At 40.0% G+C, this 23,447-nt stretch overlaps 1 protein-coding gene across 1 annotated transcript in view; it reads right to left on the bottom strand.

Annotated features, from left to right (window-relative positions):
• Smad4 (SMAD family member 4) overlaps positions 1-23,447 on the bottom strand; it is a 37,982-nt gene that overhangs the window by 5,795 nt on the left and 8,740 nt on the right. The window contains exons 4-9 of the mRNA XM_028776752.1: positions 21,878-22,093; positions 18,232-18,351; positions 18,021-18,137; positions 16,642-16,692; positions 4,179-4,362; positions 3,156-3,324 (exon numbers count right to left, since the gene is read on the bottom strand). Coding sequence (XP_028632585.1) covers positions 3,156-3,324; positions 4,179-4,362; positions 16,642-16,692; positions 18,021-18,137; positions 18,232-18,351; positions 21,878-22,093 — 857 coding nt within the window. The remainder of the gene's footprint in view (positions 1-3,155; positions 3,325-4,178; positions 4,363-16,641; positions 16,693-18,020; positions 18,138-18,231; positions 18,352-21,877; positions 22,094-23,447) is intronic.

Genomic DNA, 23,447 nt, shown 5'->3' with positions numbered 1-23,447 from the left:
CTTTCAGAGTCATCTAGGTTGTTGATAGACGCAATTCAAAGAGACCAAAGGCTATAAATATTCTCTTTAGCAAAAATACAAAACGGTATTTCTGACCCACCCTTCCTAACCTAAGGAACAAGTTAACTAGTTAACTATGACTACTTATGACCGTGGCTTCTGCAGCTGCTCTCATGTACGTTTATTACAAGCTCATTACGAAACACATGTGAGTGTAATACTTCAGTATATTATCTCTTTCAATCTAGAGCCAAATTTTGCATTTTTTATAAGCCTCAATTATAATTTTCTATCAGCTTAAACTAACATCAGGAAATAGCCTAGAGGAAAAGCACACTCTGGTGAGGTATGTACACCTGTGTATTAGACTGCATACAGGATTCACTAAGTTACTGAACTAACTCAAGGTAGAGATCACAAACATGGGACTGAGAAAATAGATAGTGCAGTGCTAAGAGCACCTGTTGTTGTTGTAAAGGACCCAAGTGGTGGCTACAGCCATCTCTGATCCCACTTCCAAGAGACCGGCCAGCCACTTCTGACCTCTGCAAGTGCATACACACATGCTGGCAAAACACCCATACATAAAAAAGTAAAGAAATATAATTTTTTTAAAAAAAATCTCAAAATGCAGATGCTGGGAATAAACTAAACTTAATGGGCTCATAACACTTTTCCAGCTAACTCTCTATAAACAGATTTTTGTTTTAAAAGCATCTTCTGCTTTTCACCCCCATATGTGTGTGTTAAAAAACAAATCAGATTCAATAGTCAAGAAATGCTACTAAAAACTGCAATGCGATTCCACCAATATTGATGAAAAATAGGTCAACTGAAAGCATCACACACTAAGGGAATAAATACATGGTTTCTGTTTAGCAGATTGTCCCAGTAAGGGTTACTAGTGCTTGACAAAACACCATGAATAAGAGCACCTGAGGCAGGCTTATTTCACTCACAGTTCCCTATCAAAAGTTCACATTCATGGCAGTGAGAGCGACAACTCAAGCAGGGCAGGAACCTGGACAGGAGCTGATGCAGAGGCCATGGAGGGTGCTGCTTACTGGCTTGCTCAGCCTGCCTTCTTAGAGAACCCATGACTACCTTCCCCAAGGATGGTACCACCCACAATGGGCCAGGCCCTCCCACATCAATCACTAAGAAAATGTCCGACAGGCGGTGGTGGCCCACGCCTTTAATCCCAGCACTTGGGAGGCAGAGGCAGGCAGATTTCTGAGTTCAAGAGTTCAAGGCTAGCCTGATCTACAGAGTGAGTTCCAGGACAGCCAGGGTTACACAGAGAAACCCTGTCTCGGAAAACCAAAAAAAAAAAAAATGTCCAACAGGCTAGCCTACAGCCTGATCTTTTGGAGACATCTCAAGAGAGGCTCTCTCAGTTGAGAAGATAACTCTTGCTTGTATCACACTGATGAAAAAGTAGCCAGTACACAGACCTTCCAGAAGTAAAAGTTACTTTAAAATCTGGGAGTTCATAATGGTTAAGGCCCATCCTGGAGATACTACATATCTTGGTCAAAGGACAGAGGATCAAGCAGGAACTGGGCTAGAAGCTCTCAGAAGATGCCTGGCAGGCAACTGGTGGAGAAGTGTCCTAACATTGTTACTCAGCTGTAGATTCTGGGTACAGTACAACTGACTGATGTATCTACTGGTGCAACAGTAGCAAGTCTGTTATGGAAGTAACCAACCACTTTTCATTATGCTTGATGTACACATCTGGTACTGTAAAACCTGACCAAAACCCAGTAGCTGAGGAAGTCAGAGGCCCCAATGAGGAGACTACTGCTATTTTGGGCCATAACATGCCCATCAAATTGCCTTCTTGTGCCTACATTTATGTCCATGGATTAGTGCTGCCATCAATTTTGTTCAGAAATACTTTTTGCAGTAGTCAGTGGTAACCACAGATAAAATGCTAACAAGTACCTTCTAGATGCAATTCATAAATAATCTTTATCACAACCATTCCAGTTCCAGGGGATCTGATGCCCTCTTCTGACTCTGCAGACACTAGGCACCCATGCAATGCACTATATATGTGGAGGCACTCATACATACATATAAAAGAAAATAAAGAATAAAGCCACATAAAGAAGACAAGAAAAAATTCTTTATTAAAACTTTAAAAGGTAGGTGTAGTGGAGCATGCCTGTAATCTCAGTATCCATGAGGCAGGAAGATGAATTCAAGGTCATCTACGGCTATATGACAAATTCAAGGCCAGCCAACAGGGGCTACATGAAACCCTATCTCAAAAACTAAAAACACTAATACATTTGTTTATCTTCTCTTAATTCAACAGGGAAATGTCTGTCTGTGTATATGTGTACTTCTCACTGTGTAGACACTCCTAGGGGCTCACATTAATTTGCATACAATTCACTTCATTGGTGAGACTCTACAATAACTCAACATTAACTGAAACAGATCCTTTACTCACCACTCCCAAAAGAATCATCAAATTAGAAAATATCAGTAGTTCAATATAAGCTATCTTTATACCAGTCTAATAAGATTATTCTGAAAAAAACAAAGACTCCTTGCCAGGCATCTTAATTTGCAGTTAGTTCTACGAAGGGATGAGGACACTCCATCCCTTGAAACTCTTAACTTTACAACAGTCCTCAAAAACTCTTAAACACTGGCTGAAATGAAATTTTAGTTTCTTTTTTTCACCAATTTAGTGTTAGAGGATACAGGTTTGAAAATTTTAGTCAATGTTTTCAAGACTGGATCTATTACTCTAAAGGCCTTCAGAAATCTGAAGCACTAGGACATAAAAGCAACCACGAAGCTAGAGAGCTGCTTACAGCAGAGCCCAGAGCCCAGCCGCGCAGTTCACACTTAGCACACATGCACACTCTGCTGTCCCAGCCGTGCAGTTCACACTCAGCACACATGCACACTCTGCTGGAGTGCTGCTTCTGTTTGTTGAGATGGGGTAGTAGTACATGGACCAGGCTGGCCTGAAACTTACAAACCCCAGCATGCTTTGAATGCACATGTGCCCACTACAAGATAAGTCTCTCCACCTCTGGCCAAAACATGTCCAACCTAAGACAGCTTTCTACTTCCCTCACCTCCACTTCAAGGCTTCAAAATCTCTAAAATATTTGTATATAGATGCAACTGACCTTTATATATGCACTTGGGTAGATCTTATGAACAGCATCGCCAGGTGCTCGGCCAGCTTCTCTGTCCAGGTAGTAACTCTGCACAAAGACCGCGTGGTCACTAAGGCACCTGACCCAAACGTCGCCTTCGCCTTTACACTCCAACTGCACACCTTTGCCTATGTGCAACCTCAGGAGGGAAAGACAGAACTTACATTTCATCTTGTTATAACTGGTGCAGAGCAATAATAAAGAATAAAGAATACAAAATAATACCTAAGAGACAGCCATCATAAACAACTTTTTATACTTCCTTCGTTTTCTTTTTGTATATAACGAATAAATATAGTAACAGACACAGTACTTACTATAGTTCAGAAGTACTCAAATTTCCAAATAACTCAGTGAGGTAAATTCTATACTTTAAGATTTTATTTTTATCTGTGTGTGTGTGTGTGTGTGTGTGTGTGTGTGTGTGTGTGTGTGTGCGCGCGCGCGCGCGAGTGCATGTTAGGGGAGGTGCCCATGAAGGCCAGAAATTGGCATCAGATCCTTAGGAGCTACAGCTACTGGGAGCTGTGGGTAGTGGGAACTGCACTCCACTCATATAGTAGCTTAACAAATGTTTTTAATGATGGAGCCCTCCCTCCAGTTCTATATAATTTCTATTTTTATAAGAAAATTGAATCTTATATGCTACATTGCTCAAATCATCAGCCACTAAAACCATAAAGCTATTTAAAATACACGTAAATTCAGCTATTCAATTACATGAACAGTATTTTAAGCTTTCAAAAGCCACACATGATTAATGGCTACTGAATGGCATAGCACAGACAGAAATCATAGTTATAAAACAAAGAAAACTTTATTTTTTAACTCGATATTAAGCAAATACCTTTACAATTAAAATGGAAGCTTACAAACAAGTTCTAAGTATTGAAAATGACTTAACTCATCTATATTAAGACTCATATCATAGAAAAACAATAGTCTTGCATAAAAGTTAATATACTATTCAATGTCTTTACTCTGTAAACATACCTTGCTCTCTCAATAGCTTCTGTCCTGTGGACATTGGAGAGCTGACCCAAGCAAAAGCGATCTCCTCCAGAAGGATCCACATATCCATCCACAGTTACAATAGGGCAGCTTGAAGGAACCTTAAATGTCTCTCCTACCTGGACATCCATTTCAAAGTAAGCAATGGAACACCAATACTCAGGAGCTACAGAAGACAAGTGAAAAAGAGCATGCACCTTTGTAACAGATGTTAGTGAGGGAGGTAGTCACTACACCAAGCAAACCTAAACCAAGATGAAGGGGTGTTGGGATAGGGAAGCAAACAAAAGAAGTCTACTAAAAGAATGTAACCCACTGAAAGAATAGTGATTTCCATATTGTATTTACAGTACGTATACCTTGAAACTCTAAGGACCAAGTCAACTGAGAATTTAAAGCACATGAAGTCAGACTAGGCAGGCGGCAGTGGCACATGCCAGCACTTGGGAGGCAGAGGCAACAACAGAGACAGGTGGATTTCTGTGAGATAGGCCTGGTCTACAAAGTAAGTTCTAGGACAGGTAGGGCTACTCAGTGAAACCCTTAGCTAAATCAATCACACTCTAAAATAAACTGTTCTATTATGATAGTTCATTCGATTACACATCTGTTCTATGGTCTGAATTTTCAATTTTAAAAACTACACTAGCCCTAACACATAGTCTTTGTTGTGTTTTCACACACCCCTAATTAGGAGAAAGCCCCCACACCAGCCAACATATTCCTTCTTACACTTAGAATTATGTAGTTATCTTACAGGGAGATTACTACTGTCTCTCAAAAGTGAAAGGTCATCTGCCCAATGTACATACACTGGGATACAGCAAGGGATATTTTTAGCAAGTTTTTGGTAAAGAAGTACAATTTCAGCTCTGAACATATATTTAGTTTATCCATCTGAAATGACTATCAATCAGGGTGGGGTGGGGAGAAGAGACAGTGCTTGGTTTGGATTGCAAATATAGCTAATTACTTCTGATTTTGTTTGCATTATTAAATAAAATTCATATACATGTAATTTTTTGTTTTCCTTTTATATTTATTTAACATATACATATATATACATACATATACATATACATACATACATACATACATACATATATATATATATATATATATATATATATAATCATCTAGGGAATCTTTTGGTGACATATAGAAAACAGTAAATGAAAGAGTTTCCAGTCCCTCACAGATATACCTCAAGCATGTATAGGGCAAATGAACAAGTGAACATGAAATATACATCATGAGCAACACTGCAGAGAGAATCAGAGTAAAAAGAGGAGGACAGGCAGTGGAGGATGGGGAGGGGAAGGAGGACAGGCAATGGAGAAAAAGAAGATTGTCACAGGACAGAAGATGACTGGAGGACACTTCAGCCTACAAAGTTGAGGGACAACCTATCTGAAAATTCAAGACCCGAGTAAAAAGCCCTGCACTGGCCCCAGTGGAAGAATTGATGAGAAACTAGGATGGGAGTAATAGTTTTGTCTGCAGATTTATCTGTATCATGGTATGTTATAGTTTTTATAATCTAAATCAAAACTTTCAACAATCTAAAACAATACTTAGCATGACAAAAAAAGCCTACATTTCAAGCCTCCCCAATGAAGTATTGACACTTAAAACTTACTGTTGGGGACCAACTCCGAGCAGAAAGCTGCTATCGTCTTTGCAGCCATCTCGAGCCATATACCCTGAGAAGAGACTTGTTCTCAACAGCCCACAACAGCTGAGTACACACTGATAAACATCTTGTTTTTCTCAGATATCTTTTGTTGTTTGGTGCCCCCAGCTGCAAGATGCACGTGGTAAAGTGTCTTCAGCTGCATGTCCCTGTTTATGCTTATATACACCCAGGATTTCCTTTCATTAAAGGAGAGACTTGAGGAGAGAATAGACCAGACTCTGTCTCGTTTCTTTGCGTCTCTCGTCCCTCTGTTCCCCACTCTCTCTCTTGCTAGACCCTGACCCACACACAGATTGGAGCAGCAGCTCCGGGGGCTACAAAGTGGCCCCCAAACGTAGGACAGAACAGGCCGTTACAAAGTGGTGCTCAACGCGAGGCAGCAAGAACGTGAGAACCAGTGAGGGACGTTACCGGAAGAAGGGTCGACTAAAACTTCAGAAGTGAAACAAGTGACTGCGGCAGTGTGGAGACCAGTAGGTCATAGTAATGATAATGGGGCAAGAAATAAGTCAGCTTGAACTCAACTCTCAGCCTGAACTCAACTCTCTGTTTTTGTTTTGTTGTTTGCTGCTTACATGTGTTAAATTGTTTGCTTCTGTTTTGCTGTTTAAATGCTGTCTTTCATGTTCAAAAGAAAAAGAAAAGCATAGAATCCAAAATACGACCAAAGGTTGAAGTAATCGATCTGTCAGAGCCAGATTGTGCTGACCTAGAGGAAGAGGCAGCCAAAAATTAAGACCCTGAATGGTCCTCTTCCCATAGGCCCCCTCCCTCTGCTCCTCCCCCTCCAGATGCTCCTGCTATGGAGATGGTGGTTGGAGATCCCAGAAAGGAGTTACAGGATAAAATTTCTCTTCTTAAACAACAAATTTCTCTTCTTAAAAAACAAATAGAGTTAGAAAAGGAGTATCAGGACTTAATCAGCTACAAAAATTAAAGACAGGGAAGAGGTCTCAAGAGGGCAAGGAAAATCCCCCAGGTCCTCACGTTCCTCAACCCAGAGTCCAAAGGCAGCCCCTGTCCTCTGGTTTTAGTACAGCCACAGATCAGCCAGAGGAGGGAGAGGCTGAGGTTTTCCTGTATCAGACTAGAGACGCTCAAGGGGTTGCGTGGAGACATCACATAGGGTTTAATTTTCAAATTATTAAAGAATTAAAAAATTCGGTGGCACAATATGGTGCCACTGCTCCCTTTACTCTTGCAATCTTAAAATCTGTTGCAGAGGAGTGGCTGACTCCTGGTGATTGGAATACTCTAGTGAGAGCAGTTCTTAGCGGTGGTGACTATCTTATTTGGAAATCAGAGTATCACGAGAATTGTAAAGAGACAGCTAGGAGAAACATTCAGGCAGGTAATGGTTGGTCCTTTGATGCCTTAGTAGGAGAAGGGCACTTTGCTTCTAGTGATAACCAGATGCAATATGACCCAGGCTTATTTGCTCAAATTCAAAATGCAGCCATGAAGGCTTGGCGCAAACTCCCGGTAAAGGGAGACCCTGGTGCATCTTTGACCTCAGTCAGACAAGGGCATAATGAAAGATTTTCTGATTTTGTTCATCGATTAATGACAACAGCAGGGAGGATTTTTGGTAATGCAGAGGCAGGTGTAGAAGAGCTTGCATATGAAAATGCCAATTCTGCCTGCCAAGCGGCCATTAGACCCTATAGGAAAAAGACAGACCTTACTGGGTATATCAGACTCTGTTCTGACATAGGGCCCTCCTACCAACGGGGCTTAGTTAGCTATGGCAGCAGCCATTCAAGGACAATCAGAGATTTTTTGGCAAGCAGAGACAAAAAGGCTTGTTTTAAATGTGGCAAGCCTGGACACTTTGCAAAAGATTGCAAGGCAGAAAATGAGTTAACCCAGAGACAGCCTAGAAAACAGCTTGGCCTATGCCCACATTGCAAACATGGAAGGCATTGGGCTAGTGAATGTAGGTCCAGGACAGATGCACAAGGAAACACCTTTTCACATAAGCATGGAAACAGGAACAGGGGCCAGCCCCAGGCCCCAAACCAACCAGGCTTATGGAACAGTCAGTATCATACCAACAAACAACAACCCCTTTCAGAACTTAGTCAAGCAACCCCAGGAAGCACAGGACTAGACCTCAGTTCTGCCACACACACAGTATTAACTCCAGAAATGGGACCTCAGGCCTTACCCACTGGAGTGTTTGGACCACTCTATCCAAATGTGTTTGGCCTGATAGTGGGAAGAAGCAGTGCTACTATGCAGGGACTACAAATTTTTCCTGGCGTTATAGACAATGATTATCAAGGTGAGATTAAGGTAATGGCCAAGGCAATACAGAATATAGTCACTATTCCTACAGGAAGGAGAATAGCTCAACTATTACTTCCATTGATTCCCTACTAATCACAAATATAAGAGTCCTAAGAGAGGGGATCAAGGCTTCGGTTCCTCTGATGCATATTGGGTACAACCTATAGTTAAACAAAAACCTATGATGACAATATTGCTCGATGGGAAGGCATTCCAAGGTTTGGTTGATACAGGAGCTGATGTGACGATTATCAAACAAAGCGACTGGCCTGCCACCTGGCCTCTGACCCCAACTTTAACCAATTTAAGGGGTATTGGCCAAAGTCAAAATCCACAGCAAAGCTCTAAGGTGCTGACATGGAAAGATAAAGAAGGGAATACAGGGAATATACAACCCTATGTCATCCTGGGCCTTCCCATTAATCTCTGGGGCAGAGATCTGTTATCCCAGTTGGGACTGATTATGTGCAGCCCTAATGAAGTAATCACGGCTCAAATGATAAACTCTGGATTTTCTCCAGGGAAAGGATTAGGAAAAAGTGAAAATGGATTACTCATCCTATTGAGGTCCATGGTAACCCTGGAAGAAGAGGCTTGGGGTATTTTTTATGGGGGCTATTGATTCAGCTGCACCCCTAGGGCGTTGTGCCGATCCCATCACCTGGAAGGGGGACTCGCCTGTCTTGGTGGATCAGTGGCCCCTAACCACCGAAAAATTACAAGCTGCTCAGTTGCTAGTAAAAGATCAATTTGAAAAAATTAAAAAAGGGGGAATGGTACCCTACCAAGGGATCCCCCAGAAATTTTAAATTTCTTGGCTTTGGATTCTGAAGGAAAATCTGCTGCAGATAGATTCTAGTATCCTGATACCAAAAAGAATTTTGCAACAGTCCTCTGGAAAAGACCCATTAACTGGAACCTGGAATGGGCCAGATCCAGTGCTTATCTGGGGAAGAGGTTCTGTCTGCATATATTCCCAAACAGCAGATGCCGCACACTGGCTGCCAGAGAGACTGATCAAACAAATAGACAACAATAACAAATCCAGGGAGGAGAAATCCCCTGAGAAGCGTATTTTTTCTTTACAGGAAACAAGAAGATGCTTCACAATTGTCTTCAAACAGGAGCGGATCAACCAGCATACAGGACTTGGGAAGTTCTCAGTGTGGAAGAAGACATCATCACCCATACCTCCAGGGTGGCTCTATTAGACTTTTGGTTCCCTGATTTATGATTTAATGGGGTACATTGTTTAGAACACCCATTACCACAGTTACTATAATTGTTTTTTGGGTTTAGGATTGACTGAGACAAGAATGGGGATTTTCTTTGTTTTGTTAAGATCAAAGCAATGATCAGTTCTGTACTTCTATAGATTTAGAAAGAATGGAATCTGCTATAGTACATTTGTAAAATTCATTATCCTTCTTAGCTGAAATAGTGCTACAGAATAGAAGAGGCTTATACTTTTTACTCCTCCAACAGAGGGAGTTATGTGCTACCCTTAAAACAGTGTTGCTTTTGCACTAACCATTCAGGCATTGCTAAGTCTCTTGTCTCTCAGGTTCATGCTGTTCAACAGACTGATGGCTTTTGTATGACAACAGACAGATGCTATTCAAATGAAACCCATACAGGTCCATTATTACAGGCTGGAAGTAGGGGACTCTAAAATCTCTGTCATCAAGAATGACGAGGATTAACCCCTAACTTACTCGCTAAGCCAGATAGTCAATGATGGGTAAGAGAACACCTCAAGACCCTTGCCCCAATCTGGGAGGCCTCACCATCCTAAGATAGGAGCTCAACCAATGGCTGTTGAGTATCCAAAGACGGGAAAGGTAGGCTGGGGTCCTTTGTTCCAAATTAAGGCAGGCACGGTTTTCCCAGCCTTCCCTTTTGAAAAAAATTAAAAAGGGGGACCTGTTGGGGGCCGACTCCGAGCAGAAAGCAGCTATCGTCTTTGCAGCCATCTTGAGGCATATGCCCTGACAAGAGACTTGTTCTCAACAGCCCACAACAGCTGAGCACACTCTGATAAATATCTTGTTTTTTCACATATCTTGTTTTGTTGTTTAGTGCCCCCAGCTGCAAGGCGCACGTGGTAAAGTGTCTTCAGCTGTGTTCCCCTGCTTATGCTTATATATACCCATGATTTCCTTTCAATAAAGGTGAGACTCAAGGAGAGACTTGAGAGATTCGACCAGACTCTGTCTCGTTTCTTCGAGTCTCTTGTCCCTCTGTCTCCACTCTCTCTCTTGCTAGACCCTGACCCATAGATTGGAGCAGCAACTCCAGGGGCTACAAAGTGGCCCCCAAACGTGGGGCAGAATGGGCCGTTACAACTTACAAAGAAATCATATAAATATACTAATGAATGAATTTCCCAAAAGAAAATTTTAATTGAGCCAAGAGTAGTGGATGCACACCTTTAATCTTAGGACTCCAGAGGCAGAGGCAGGTGAATCTCTGTTAGCTAAAGGCCAGCCTGGTCTACAGAGTGAATTCCAGGAAAAACAGGGCTATGTAGAAAACTTCTGTCTCCAAAAAAAGAAAAGAAAGGGAAGAAAAAAGGGGAAAAATTTAATTAAAAACAAGCAAACGAAAACCCTAAACAAAATACAGGCTACTGGTTAATACTGTCAACAGGATCTACCATCACCTAAAAGACCAAGCTTTGAGAATGTCTGGGATAGTTTCTATATTGGGTTACCTAAGGTAGAAAGACCCACTCTAACTGTGAATGGCACCAGTCTAAACAGGCTGCCGCTCTGGGCTGACCCAGGAGAAGAGAGCAGGGAATAGGTCCTGCTTCCTGACTGCAGATGTAACGTGCCCAACTCCTAACCCTCTTGCCACAATGACCACAACTCTGTCGAACTGTACCCAAGCTGGAATTAAACCTTCCTTTCTTATATAACACATTTTCTCAAACACAACAGAAACACAGTCCTCAGACATGGGGCCATTGCTGTGAGCCACTTGACCACATAGTTCTTAGGCCTCGGGAACTAAGGGGAATGTGGAAATTTAGAACTTTGGAAAAGCCTTAGAATGCTTACGGGGTCACAGAGCTTATGGGGTCATTCTAGTGTGAGTTTGAAAGCAGAATGCCAAAAGAAATACAGACCGTCGAGGCCAGACACTCTTGTCTGTAACTGGTTAGAGCCATTCTTCTTATAGCCTCGCTAGACTCTGGCTGGACCCTGCCTGGGTTCTGTAAATTTTAGTGAGGACAAACTTGAAAGTAATGGGCTCATGTGCTTGGTGGATGGAGTAAGTCTCAGCAGAACATTCCCTGTGTCCGTTACTGCTCACAGCTCTCATTCATGTCTACAGTCAAAGGGCAAAAAAATTGAGCAGTAGTAAGACATGAAAAAAGACAGTTGGCCAAGAACAACAAAAATGTGAGCTTAAGTCACACACAAGTAACAAAAGCAGTAAACAGTGAAGAGATTAGCTACCATTACACCTACACTATAGTGAACTACATTCTCAAACTGTGAGCCAAAATAAATCTTTTCTTTCTTAAGTTCTTTGTTCAGGTGTGGTCATAGCAGTAAGAGAAGTAGCTAATACACAAAGGAACCCAATTGCTTGGCAAAGCTCTGTCAAGCAACAAAGAAAGTACTCTGCAATAAGGAGTTATTACAACACATAAAGGGATGCCTGTGACATCAGTGTTCAGGAAGCTAATTCGGGAAGAATGTGAATGATGACAGCCTGGACTACAGAGGATTTTACAGGAAGATTGTGTATAAAAAAAAGAAAAAAAAGAAAGGAAGGAAGGTAGAGGGAGGGAGGAAGAGGAAAAAGAGTAGATGACTCAAAAATGTTTGAATACTTTGTAACATCAAAACAATTCACTGCAAATATAATTCCTTAAATATATTTGTTTAGAACATATAAAATATAGCTTAAAGATTGATTAAACACGTTACTGAAACATTTCTGAAGTTATTTTCTATAGTAAAAATCTTCCAGATTTATTTATTTGTATCTCATCTGTTTGTCTGCGTGTGTATGTGAACCACATGTATGAAGAACCCAAAGTGGCCAGAAGAGAACACCAGAGCCCCTAGAACTGCAGTTATAAATGGTTGTGAGCAGCTATGTGGGTACTGAAGAGCAAACCCAGATCCTCTGGAAGAGTAGCCATTGCTCTCAACTCTAGTTACTAAAGATATCATATTATGTTATAAACAATAGTAATCAGCAAGCTAGTAGGTATACTGACTGAAGCTAAAACTGAAACAATCTAAAAACTACCCAAATTTTATGACAGTAATAAAAACTAATACCATTTACAAGATCTTTGAGTAGATAGTATAAAAATAAAGATTTTATTATGAAATGAATCTAATGCTGAAGGTGAGGCTTCCAATTACAATGTATTTCCCAATCTCTACTGAAATTGAAGTTTCATCATTATAGGCGAGAGTCAACTCAAAGAAGAAAGTTTTGTAACCTCCACGCTTAAGAAAAATAAACTTTTATCATTATCAACTGAAATATCTGCAAATACATGAAACCTTTCATTACTTCCCTGCCACCAAGATCCTGTCTGCCTAATACCCCAGACACTACACAGCACAATGATGCTTCTGTAAGCTGCAGCCTTACGGAGGGTAACATGCACTGGCTGGCCTGCTGATAGATGACAAGAGTTTTAAGCAACTAAGAATGAAGAGGAAGTTGTATTAGGTCACAACATAAACCAAAAATTGAAACTCAAAAAGGTGGAAAGAAGGAATCTCCATCTATGAGAATACAAGGCTACAGGTAACCTAAGTGGGAGAGAGCTTGGTACTGCTGAGCTACAACCTACCTCACTTCGAAAAGCTTTTTCATTCACAGCAGTCAGAAGGGAAGGTTTTATTTTAAAAATGGAAAACAAATAGCAAATATCCCTTAAGGCCGGGCAGTGGTGGCGTATGCCTTTAATCCCAGCACTTGGGAGGCAGAGGCAGGCAGATTTCTGAGTTCAAGGCCAGTCTGGTGACAGAGTGAGTTCCAGGACAGCTTGGGCTATACAGAGAAACCCTGTCTCAAAAAAGACAAAAAAAAAAAAAAAAAAAGAAAGAAAAAACAAAAATACCCCTTAAGCTTTTTTTGCATATATCTTTGCTATTTTGTCTCAAAGACAAACCACATAAAAGAAACGTCTATAGCTTCTCAGGACTAGCAGGAAACATGAAACTTGGGCTATTCAGGCCAGAGAGTACTTCATGAAATGTACAGGCAAATCCTGAGAGAACCCAGACCCAGAAAGAGACACATGGTATGCACTTACTTCTAAGTGTACGTTAACCATAAAGTACAGGACACCCATGCTAAAATCCACAGACCCAAAGAAGCTAAACAACAAGGAAGGCCCAAGGGAGGATACTTGAATCCCATTTAGAAGGGGAAATAAAATAGACACTGGAGGTGGATGGAGGGAAGGAACTGGAGGGAGGGGAGGGGTGATCAGGTGTGGGGAGAGGAGGGACAGCAGGGGAAGACTGGAAGAAGGGAAATGGGGGTGGGGGCATCTCTGGGACAAGCCAGAGACCTGAAATGGGGAAGGCTTCCAAGAATATGGAGATGACTCTTAGTTGAGACTCTTAGTAACTGGAGATAGTGGTCACTTCCTCTGGCCAAGCAGGACTTCCAGTGGAGGGAGGGGGTTACCAACTCACCCACAAAACCTATGACCCAAAATTTGTCCTGCCTACAAGATGCACAGGGATAAAGATGGAGCAGAAACTGAGGGAAAAGTCAATCAACGTCTAACTCAACTCGAGACTCATCCCATGGAAGAGAGCCAACTCCTGACACTATTAATGACACTCTGCTCTGCCTGTAGACAGAAGCCTAGCATAACTGTCCCTGAGAAGCTTCATACAGCAGTGGACAGAAAAAGATGCAGAGACTCACAGTTAAACATTAGGTGTAGCTCAGGGAGTCTTGTGGAAGAGTTGGGGGAAGGACCGAGCGAGCCATGGGAGTTAGGGACACTATAGGAAGACCTACAGTCAATTAATCTGGGCCTGTGGGGGCTCAACAAAGACTGAACCACCAACCAAAGAACATGTATGGCTGGACCTAGGACCCCTACACATTTGTAGCAAGTGTGCAGCTTGGTCTTCATGTGTATCCCCTAGCAATTGGGCTGTTTAACTCTGTGCCTGACTGTGGATCACTTTCTCCTAGCTGGGCTCCCTTGTCAGGCCTTAGTGATAGAGGGTGCACTCAGCCCTGCTTCAACTTGATGTGCCAGGGCGGGTTAGGGAGAGGGACTTCCCACTCTCTGAGGAAAAGGAGAGGAAATATTGGAGGGGATGGCTTGTGAGGGAGGTCTGTAAAGAGAAGACAGAGGGGGGCTGTGACTGGGATGTTAAAGTGAATAAATAAATGAAAAAACTGAAGACATTAATCACATGATTTGAGGTTCTTTTGTTTTGTAATATAAGAACTCAGCTAAATACTATTTGTAAAGGGGGGTAGATTGTAAAGCACAGGTTTTACAAATACTATACAGTTGTAATGGAAAATGTATCTCTCCAAAGTATTATCTTTAATTTCTGAAAATAAAAATAAGGTAATACAAAATCTGGATGGATATCTAATAGACTCACGGAGTTATTTACTCTTTTTATAACTCAGATCTGAATCTGATGCCTATAAATCTGTTATGAGCAGATGAATATACTCCTGAAACACAAACAACCTCAAAGATACTGAAGAAAACATTTAACAGAGTGACTGACCTTTTAAAGAATATTTAGGTAAGACATTGGTAGTGTATCCCTTTAATCCAGTACTCCAGAGGCAGAGAATTTAAGGTCAGCCTGGTCTAAATACTAAGTGTCCAGAACAGCCAGGGCTATAGTGGGGAGAAGACTATTTCTTTTCTATTTATCCAATAAGGAAAATAGATGTGTATGCTGGTTACTGTACATGAGTATGGCTAGCATTAGGTAGCAGCAGCGGCCCAGACAGGAGGGGAGGGTGAGGTTTGCCTTGTGATACTAACATCTTCCTATATCTCTGTCTTGGAGTTTCTATTGCTGTGATAACACACCATGACCAAAACAACTTAGGGAGAAAAGGGTTTATTTCAACTTACAAGTATCAAGTCACAATCCACCCCTGAGCAAAGTCAAGGCAGAGCTTAGGTCAGGAACTGAAGCAGAGCACATGGAGGAACACTGCTAACTGGCTTGCTCCTCTTCTAGCAACCCGAACCACCAACCGGGGAATGGCGCTGCCCAGAGTAAGCTGGGCCCTCCCATATCAATCATCAAGCAAAACCTGAGTTCTAACTATGGATGCTTCACTACAAGTATAATTACACAACTATTCCTTTCAGCAGTTAGGTGGAAAAAAGTCCCTTTCAGGATGCACTCGCCATTAAGACACTTGTGTGTTCTATAAAAGACAGGTATCAATGTCAATACAGGCTACTACAGAGGTACCTCATAGAGTCAATATATTCTCTACACAGTAGGGGCCACTGTGAGAAGAATGAAGCAAATTTAAACTGCCATTACTTATTTCCACTATACATTCCATTCAATATCCTGTCTTTCTTCAGAACTAGACCATCCTTATTCTTGCAGACCATCTTCTACTGAGCTACATATAACATTAAGTTATCCTTTAACTTATAGGTAAAAGTCATTGTAGCTGTATTTTTAAAGTCTTTATTAGAAACATACAGTTGTCCTGTGTCCAGAAAGGGTTGTTCCAGAAGAGCTATTAGACATCAAAACCTGCAGTTGCCTCAAGTCTCTTTGATGCTATATTTGCAAATAATATACTAAAAGGCATGTGTAAATCATATGAGAATAAATACTACATGGTCTTATATAAAGGACCTGAGTAGTCTTAGAACCAGGTATCTGAGGGGCATTCTAGGATCAGAACCTCATGAATACTGAGAGGCAACTAACTGTAAGTGTATCTTCTGAAGTGAAGAAAAACAGTTAAAAAGAAACAGAATTAGAAAACTCCTACTGTTTGTGCCTTTGACATCTCAAGTTTTCAGGGGTTTTCTGTTGTCAAAGTCTGTCTCTAACACCTGGGACCTGGGGATCACATCAGACTTGGCAGCAAGCCCCTTCACCCACTAAACCACACCACTAGCCTCTCTTCCATGGATTTCTAAGCTCCAATTCTAAAGCTATTCTACTTAAGCTTAGTTCTTTCTGCTGCATATTTATGAAACTGCATTTCAATGCCAAAACCTGGCAATTCTATATTTAGCATCTGATTTTAAAACATAGTTTTTTATTTTTCTTTCATTTAAAACTTAACTAAATATAGTCTGTGTGACTATAAGCTAATCTTAACTGCTGATTAAGTCACTGAATATTACACTGAGTTTAGTTACCCTGTAATATACTCCACTGGCATATGCATACCAATTATCATAATAAATCTACATATAGGAAATCAATATTGAAATATACTTACCAGGATGATTGGAAATGGGAGGCTGGAATGCAAGCTCATTGTGAACTGGCCCTAAAGAAAACATAATAAAAACCCCATTTTATTTATTAAAAGTTTTCCAGTGCTAAAACTTTTAATAAACCTTAAATATAAATATCATAAACTTTAAAATTTATTTAGATCAAGTTTATGCCAAGAATTTAAGTTTATTTCGTGAATTATTTTGTGATATTAACAGCTAACCTCTTAGTGTTATCTGACAAATCCTATTTAACAATTTATCAGCTATACATGCAATACTTAATACAGATTATAAATTATATTAACATAATAGTATAATTAATAGTGCAAGGTATAATGATTTAAATTGCTAACCTTTCCGAAACTAAATGCTTACATTTATTGAGTTAGGGACATTTACATACTGGAACAGTAGCAATCATAATTGAAAGCTTACTATTTGTTAACACACTATGCTAAAAACTTCACAGAATTACTTTTTACAATATTACTTCAAGAAGATAAAAATTACAACCCTTGAGGCTTAATAAGTTTAAACAAGTGACAGCAATCATAGAGCAAACCCAGTAACTGTACACACTGGTCCAGAAATCACCATCTCTGACCACATAGGAAGATAGTAATGTACCTGATGTGTGACAATAAGCATACAGCATGACCCTCCCTCCATGTACACATATCACACACACATTCATTTATATGACTGGAAGGATATACTAGAAGCATCCTGGGTTATAAGACTCTAGTATTATTATTTATGCCCTTTGTACGTTCCAGTATTTTTGTACTATTAATCTTAAAATGAAAAGAAAAGCAATAGGGAAGACTTACACTCCCCACTTTTTAGTTCATCCCTAGACCCATGATTTCTAAAGTCAAATGAACAGTGTTCCTATTCTGCCTGAAACTGGACTGTCTGTTGGGTGTCATTCCTAATGACGTCTATATGAAAAAGACACCTATATAGATTCAACATCTAAGTATCTCCTGTATCTATTGCAATGATCCTGTGGTGAGGGAAACCTTGAGGTCATAGTACTCAGGGCTTAAGTCAACTGTGGGTGGATACACATACAAGACCTAAAAACATAAAGCAAACAAATGAGTGGAGTCAATGCAGTGTTGATGAACCACCCGCAACAGTGAAATGAATGTACTTAGTGACACAGACTTAGTGTAACACAGAGGTATGATAACTATTTAAATAACTGTTTACAAAAAAATACTGAAAAAGTAAAAAGCACTAACCATTTAATAAAATTAAATTGTAAGATGAATAAAAGATGCAAAACCATTTTTTTTTTTTTTAAGAAAACAGAAATCAAAAGTCCTAGCTAGAAAAGAAAAGGGCCCTGCTTACAATGAAAACGAGAGCTTACAGTAATGTCCAGGATGGGGCGGCATAGGCGGGTGATGCTGAAGATGGCCGTTTTGGTGGTGAGGCAAATTAGGTGTGTATGGTGCAGTCCTACTTCCAGTCCAGGTGGTAGTGCTGTCTAAAAATTAAGGCCCATATGCATTAATTTGCTTTTATAAAGGCTGCCTATTTTTTCTCAACTATTTAAAAAATTTTAAAAAGTATGTACATACTATGATGGTAAGTAGCTGGCTGACCAGTAAATCCATTCTGCTGCTGTCCTGGCTGAGGCCCTGAAGCTATCTGCAACAGTCCTTCACTATGGCTGCCTGCCAGAATACTGGCCGGCTGACCTAGAGAAACAAGAAGACATTAACACGGCACATGTATAGATGTGATTTTATGCTTTTATACGAGAAAGGTCTAATTATATCTGATAATCCACAATTATAAAAGTGGGCCAAAAGTAGAACTCATCCATTGCCAATCAAATAAAAATCTAAAAGCATCTATAAAGGCAAACCTTCAGTTGATGTTCAAAACCTTTGTTAAGCCATGGCTTCCTAGCATTAGTGGCCTATTTCTTCACAGATAGTCTCAAATGTGGAGACATGCAGCTGCATGTCTAGGCTATCCTAACAGCATTAGAAGCTCATCAGCTCAACCTTCCGGCACTTCTTCCAGAGCACGCTGGACTTAACTGATTAGGATCCTCAAACCCCAGGCAAGAAAATGTTGCCAACATAAAGTTAGTGATCATGACACTGAGGCTGATGATGCAGGACAATGGCATCTAACAACAACAGCAAGCACAGGAGGCACATGGTTCAGATGGAAGAGGATGGCAAGGGTGAAAAATAACAGAAAATAAAACAACTAGTTCCACGTCAAACCAATACAGCATTTGTAAAACAACCAACAAAAGCCTATCAGTCAATTTCAAACATTTTCATGTCCTTTTTACACAATCAGAATCATGTCAAGAATGTCACTGTACAGCCATATTTATATGTAATACAGCAAGAAAATATTTCATTTGGCTCCTATTCTGCTCAAAATAAGTTTCATTATGTTATATTACCTGGCATTTTAAGGTTTTATTTTGTAAGTAGAAAAAGTGTATTTCTTAAAGCAAGCATTAAGCCATGTTTATCTCATGTGGAAAACACTGAAAGGTTCTTACTATTATTTGTCACTGACACTGTGGAATGCAATCAGAAACTAAGTCACTGCAATCCAAAATATCAAGAAAAGGGAACTTGCCAGGCATAGAGGTATGACCATAATCCCAGCCTGAGGAAAGCTAAGCAAGACAAATTCAAGGCCAGCTGAGCTATAACTGATAAGATTCTTGTCTCAAAATAATAAAAACAAAAACAAGGACAATGTCTCCTCCCTACATAGCGTAACTCTTTAATCCACCAGTGTCAGAGTGTGAGCCCAGCTCACGCAAAGGCCTTCCCAGCCCTCTGCTTGTCTAGTGTCTTTCCGTTAATTCTACCAATGTTTTTTTAGATATAAGGAAAAAAAATCTCACCACAAGTTCTAAAATCTACAGTATTTACATTTCAATTACAAAAATCTACTTTAAAAAGTACTAAGGCAGAACTGAGTATATTTCATTCACATCTTTTACTGGCCTTCAAGCACAACTCTCCCAGCAGGAAGGGGAGAGGAAATGAGGGGAAATGAGGGGAAAAGAAGGGAGGGAAAGAAGGAGAGCAAAAGGTCAGGGTGAAGTCACTTTGGAAATCCCTAAACAAAGTCTGACCTCCAGAGACTATAGAACAAGTGCAGGCCTGGGCCCCAGCAGTGACCGCCACATAAGAGGATGTCATCTACCCTATTTTCCATCTCCACCATTTCTGTCAACCACACACCAAATGAGTAAGTACAGACAGGAAGCCAGAAATGCGAGGTAGGTGACATGCGGCCATACATGTAACCCTAGCATTACAGAGGTGGAGACACAGAAATGAGGAGTCCAAAGCTGATCTGGCTTATGGAGTGAAACCTTGTCTCAACTCCTGCCCCCAAAAAGCTATACACACACATACATCAAATGTGCACACAAATCATCTATGCTTAGATTGTGACCACTGAAAAATACTGCTTTCAAGTGGTGGAAATGGACTGAGAATTGTGAAAATATGACAAGGGCTGGGCGTGCCCAGGGGGAAACATCTTGCCTATCATGGGTGACACACTAGCTTAGACCCCAGCCTGGAAGAAAAGGGGTGGGGCAAAAAATTTTAGAAACAAATCTACTTATCCCAAAGATTAAAAGTTCAATGTTGAGTCTAACATAGATAAAATAACATTCTCTTCGGTAGTAACAAAATAGCAATCCTTAGCAATCAAAATCTCTTGCCAATATAGGTTTTAAAATAATGCTCTTAGCAGTCAAATGCAATTAACACTTTTCACATGCTCTATAACTCATTTAAATTTAAAAATAATAATTAGGGGCTAAGATGTCTCTGTGCGTAAAGCACTTGCTCCCCATGCATGAGAACCTAAATTCTAACCCTAACCCCGAGCCCACAGAAAGCTATAAACAACAGTCTGCATCTGCATTTCCTCCTACGAGGCAAGAATCAAAGGCTCACCAGACAGCTAGCCTGGCAGATGCAGCTCAAACAAGAGACCCTGACTCAGGCAAGATGAAAAGGACGGACCACTGATAAAAGCTGTCCCTGACTTTTGCCTGTATACCACAGCATACACACCACCATTCACACATACACATATATATCATACACATTAAAAAAAAGATTTTAAAAATTTTAAGTTAAACAAGCAAATTATTTTGCAAAGCAGGAAGTTGTTCAATCTTTGGTGTTGTAAAAGCAAATAGCAAATATAACCAGATCACACCATCTTTGTTAGGCTCCCAGAAAAACTCAGCCTAGGTTAAAAGCCTAGGTTGAAGGTATAGTTTAGTGGTCAAGATTTACCTAGCATGGGCGAGGTCTTAACTGAAGTGATCAAGAAGCAAAGAAAGGAAAAGAAGGAAGAAAAGAGAAGAGAACAGAGACTAAGTCTCCTATGATATGATGTAAAAGGTAACATTTTTACCACAAAAATCCTTTTCAAAGATGGGGGGGGGTAGCTTTTTACTGAAACTGGTCAAATACTTGAATGTCTACCCGGGAAATAAATATTGAAAGCAAGTCTGTTTAAGAGCCTTTATTCCCAAGTAGTCACAAAAGAAAACTGAGAAGACTATTACAAGGTTAATAAAATAATGATAAAATAATGGACAAAAAAAGGGCTTCAATTGCATTGACACATTGTATAAGCATCTTGGTTCAAAGCTGTTTGCTGGTCCCGTGAGATGGCTTAATAGGTAAAGGTTCTAGATACAGAAGCTTGGTAACCTGAGTCAGCAAACTCAGGTAAAGATGGAAGGACAGAAATGACTCCACAAACACAGTGACTCACATGTGCTCATCACGCTCATCACACACACGCACACACACACAATTACACATTTAAACACATACAATAATAAAAATTAAATAAAAATTATTGCTTAACTACTTAAATATTTCTCTAAAATTTATCTGAAAAATACAGGAGACGTCGTTATTATATATGTAATTGTAAACAATATATGTAAGATCTCAATTTAAGATTATAATCAAGGTCATTGTATTTGACTGTGTATCAGTATTAGAAACTTTAAATAAATTACAAACACTACTTTCTCCAGAATGAACTCAAACACCAATTAACATGTTTCCTTCCCGGCTGAGGAGTGAGAAGTCACTTGGCATGTATCAGGCTCTATACCATGCCCAGCACCAGAAAGACCACAACAGCTCCAAGTGACTACACATAAATATTCAACTCGATCTGACTGACTGCAACACTCACTTGTGGAAGCCACAGGAATGTTGGGGAAGTTGGTGGTGCTCGTGGCGTTAGACTCTGATGGGGCTAACAGAGCTGGAGCACTGTATGTCTCTGTTGATGCACGATTACTTGGTGGATGTTGGATGGTTTGGATTGAATGTCCTTCAGTGGGTAAGGATGGCTGTCCTTCAAAGTCATGAACATATTCATCCTTCACTAACATACTTGGTGGTGGAGCTATACACAGAAACAAACAAACAAACAAACAAGTTACATATTTATGTTTTTATATTCTTCCATTTCCACAAAAAAACTATACAGAAGTAATATGACAGTATCTAAAACTTAACCATAGTATAAATAATTCAAATTCAGAGGTTTTTTTCATATTACAGGAAAGCATTTTATCAACTATAACTACTTTAGAGATTTTATCAATTTGACTCAGTGAAATCTGTAGACACATTCTTCAGTTTTCTGATAAACTCGGAAGTACATAATCATCTAAATAGGTAAAAACCAAATGCCTAGCAAAACCTTTACTCAGCTATGAAGACCACTCACTCAAGGCAAACTGTGAACTTCTTTCTGAACTTCACAATGTGGTAAAGTAGGATTTGAAAAGTATTCAAACCAGGACCAAAGGTTATAATTAACATGTCATTTGGAGTTGCTGTACACTCAAAGTCCCTTTAAAAAGTCAAACTGAAGCCAGATACGGGATGTTTGCATGTAACGTGGCATTCAGAAGGCAGGCTAAGATCACAAACCATCAAACTGCAATTTTCTTTTCAGAATCCCAATCTACATAAAAATGATGAGAACACTAATAATCAAAATCTTTCACAGTTTAATGAGCGAATCTAAGTCATGAAGAATAGTATCTTTAATCAACTAAGGATTGACTTGCTTTGCTGTGTTTTTTTTTTTTTTAAAGTGAAACAGAGCTGTATTCCTATCAGTTAGTTCTCTGCTTAGAGCCTTCTCACATGGCCTTGGTCCACTGTTGTGGGCTCTGCTGTCTCTCCAGTCAGACCAGCCTTGAGTGTTTCTGAACTGAGACTTGTAGATAACTACTGTAAAGTTTACAATCAACTGAATTCTAGTATCAGGTATCTTCTTAGAGCTGTTAAGTAAAGGTCACAAAGACATTCTCTTCAACTGAAAAACTAGCGTGTTATTTTCCTTATCCCATTTAACTACTGAATTGAGACTTCTAACAGTAGAAATGTTCCATATCTGCTCAAGTTTCTGCATACAACCTCTTTTTTGACCTTTGAAACATGAAAATGTTGATATGGTATTTGTTAAACTCATATAGCCCAGTAAAGACTGGACAGGTGGCTTAGTAGGTAAGGAGAGCAGCCTACTTATCCTTAGTTTGGCTCCCAGCACCCTAGGTCATAACTTCCTATCATTCCAGTTCTGGATGCACCTCTAGCCTCAAGAGTACCTGCACACATGTGCACAAACTCAGAGACACAAAAATATACACACAATAAAAAATACATCTTAAAGAACTTCCATGGAAAACAATTCAATAATAATGATACCTTACATATTATCATATTGTCAGTAAAAAAGTCAAACC

This window comes from Grammomys surdaster, unplaced genomic scaffold, assembly GCF_004785775.1.
Source record: "Grammomys surdaster isolate TR1022 unplaced genomic scaffold, NIH_TR_1.0 272, whole genome shotgun sequence".
Taxonomy (NCBI): domain Eukaryota; kingdom Metazoa; phylum Chordata; class Mammalia; order Rodentia; family Muridae; genus Grammomys; species Grammomys surdaster.
Note: the sequence above shows the minus strand (reverse complement) of the source record. Positions and strands in the feature narration are given on the sequence as shown.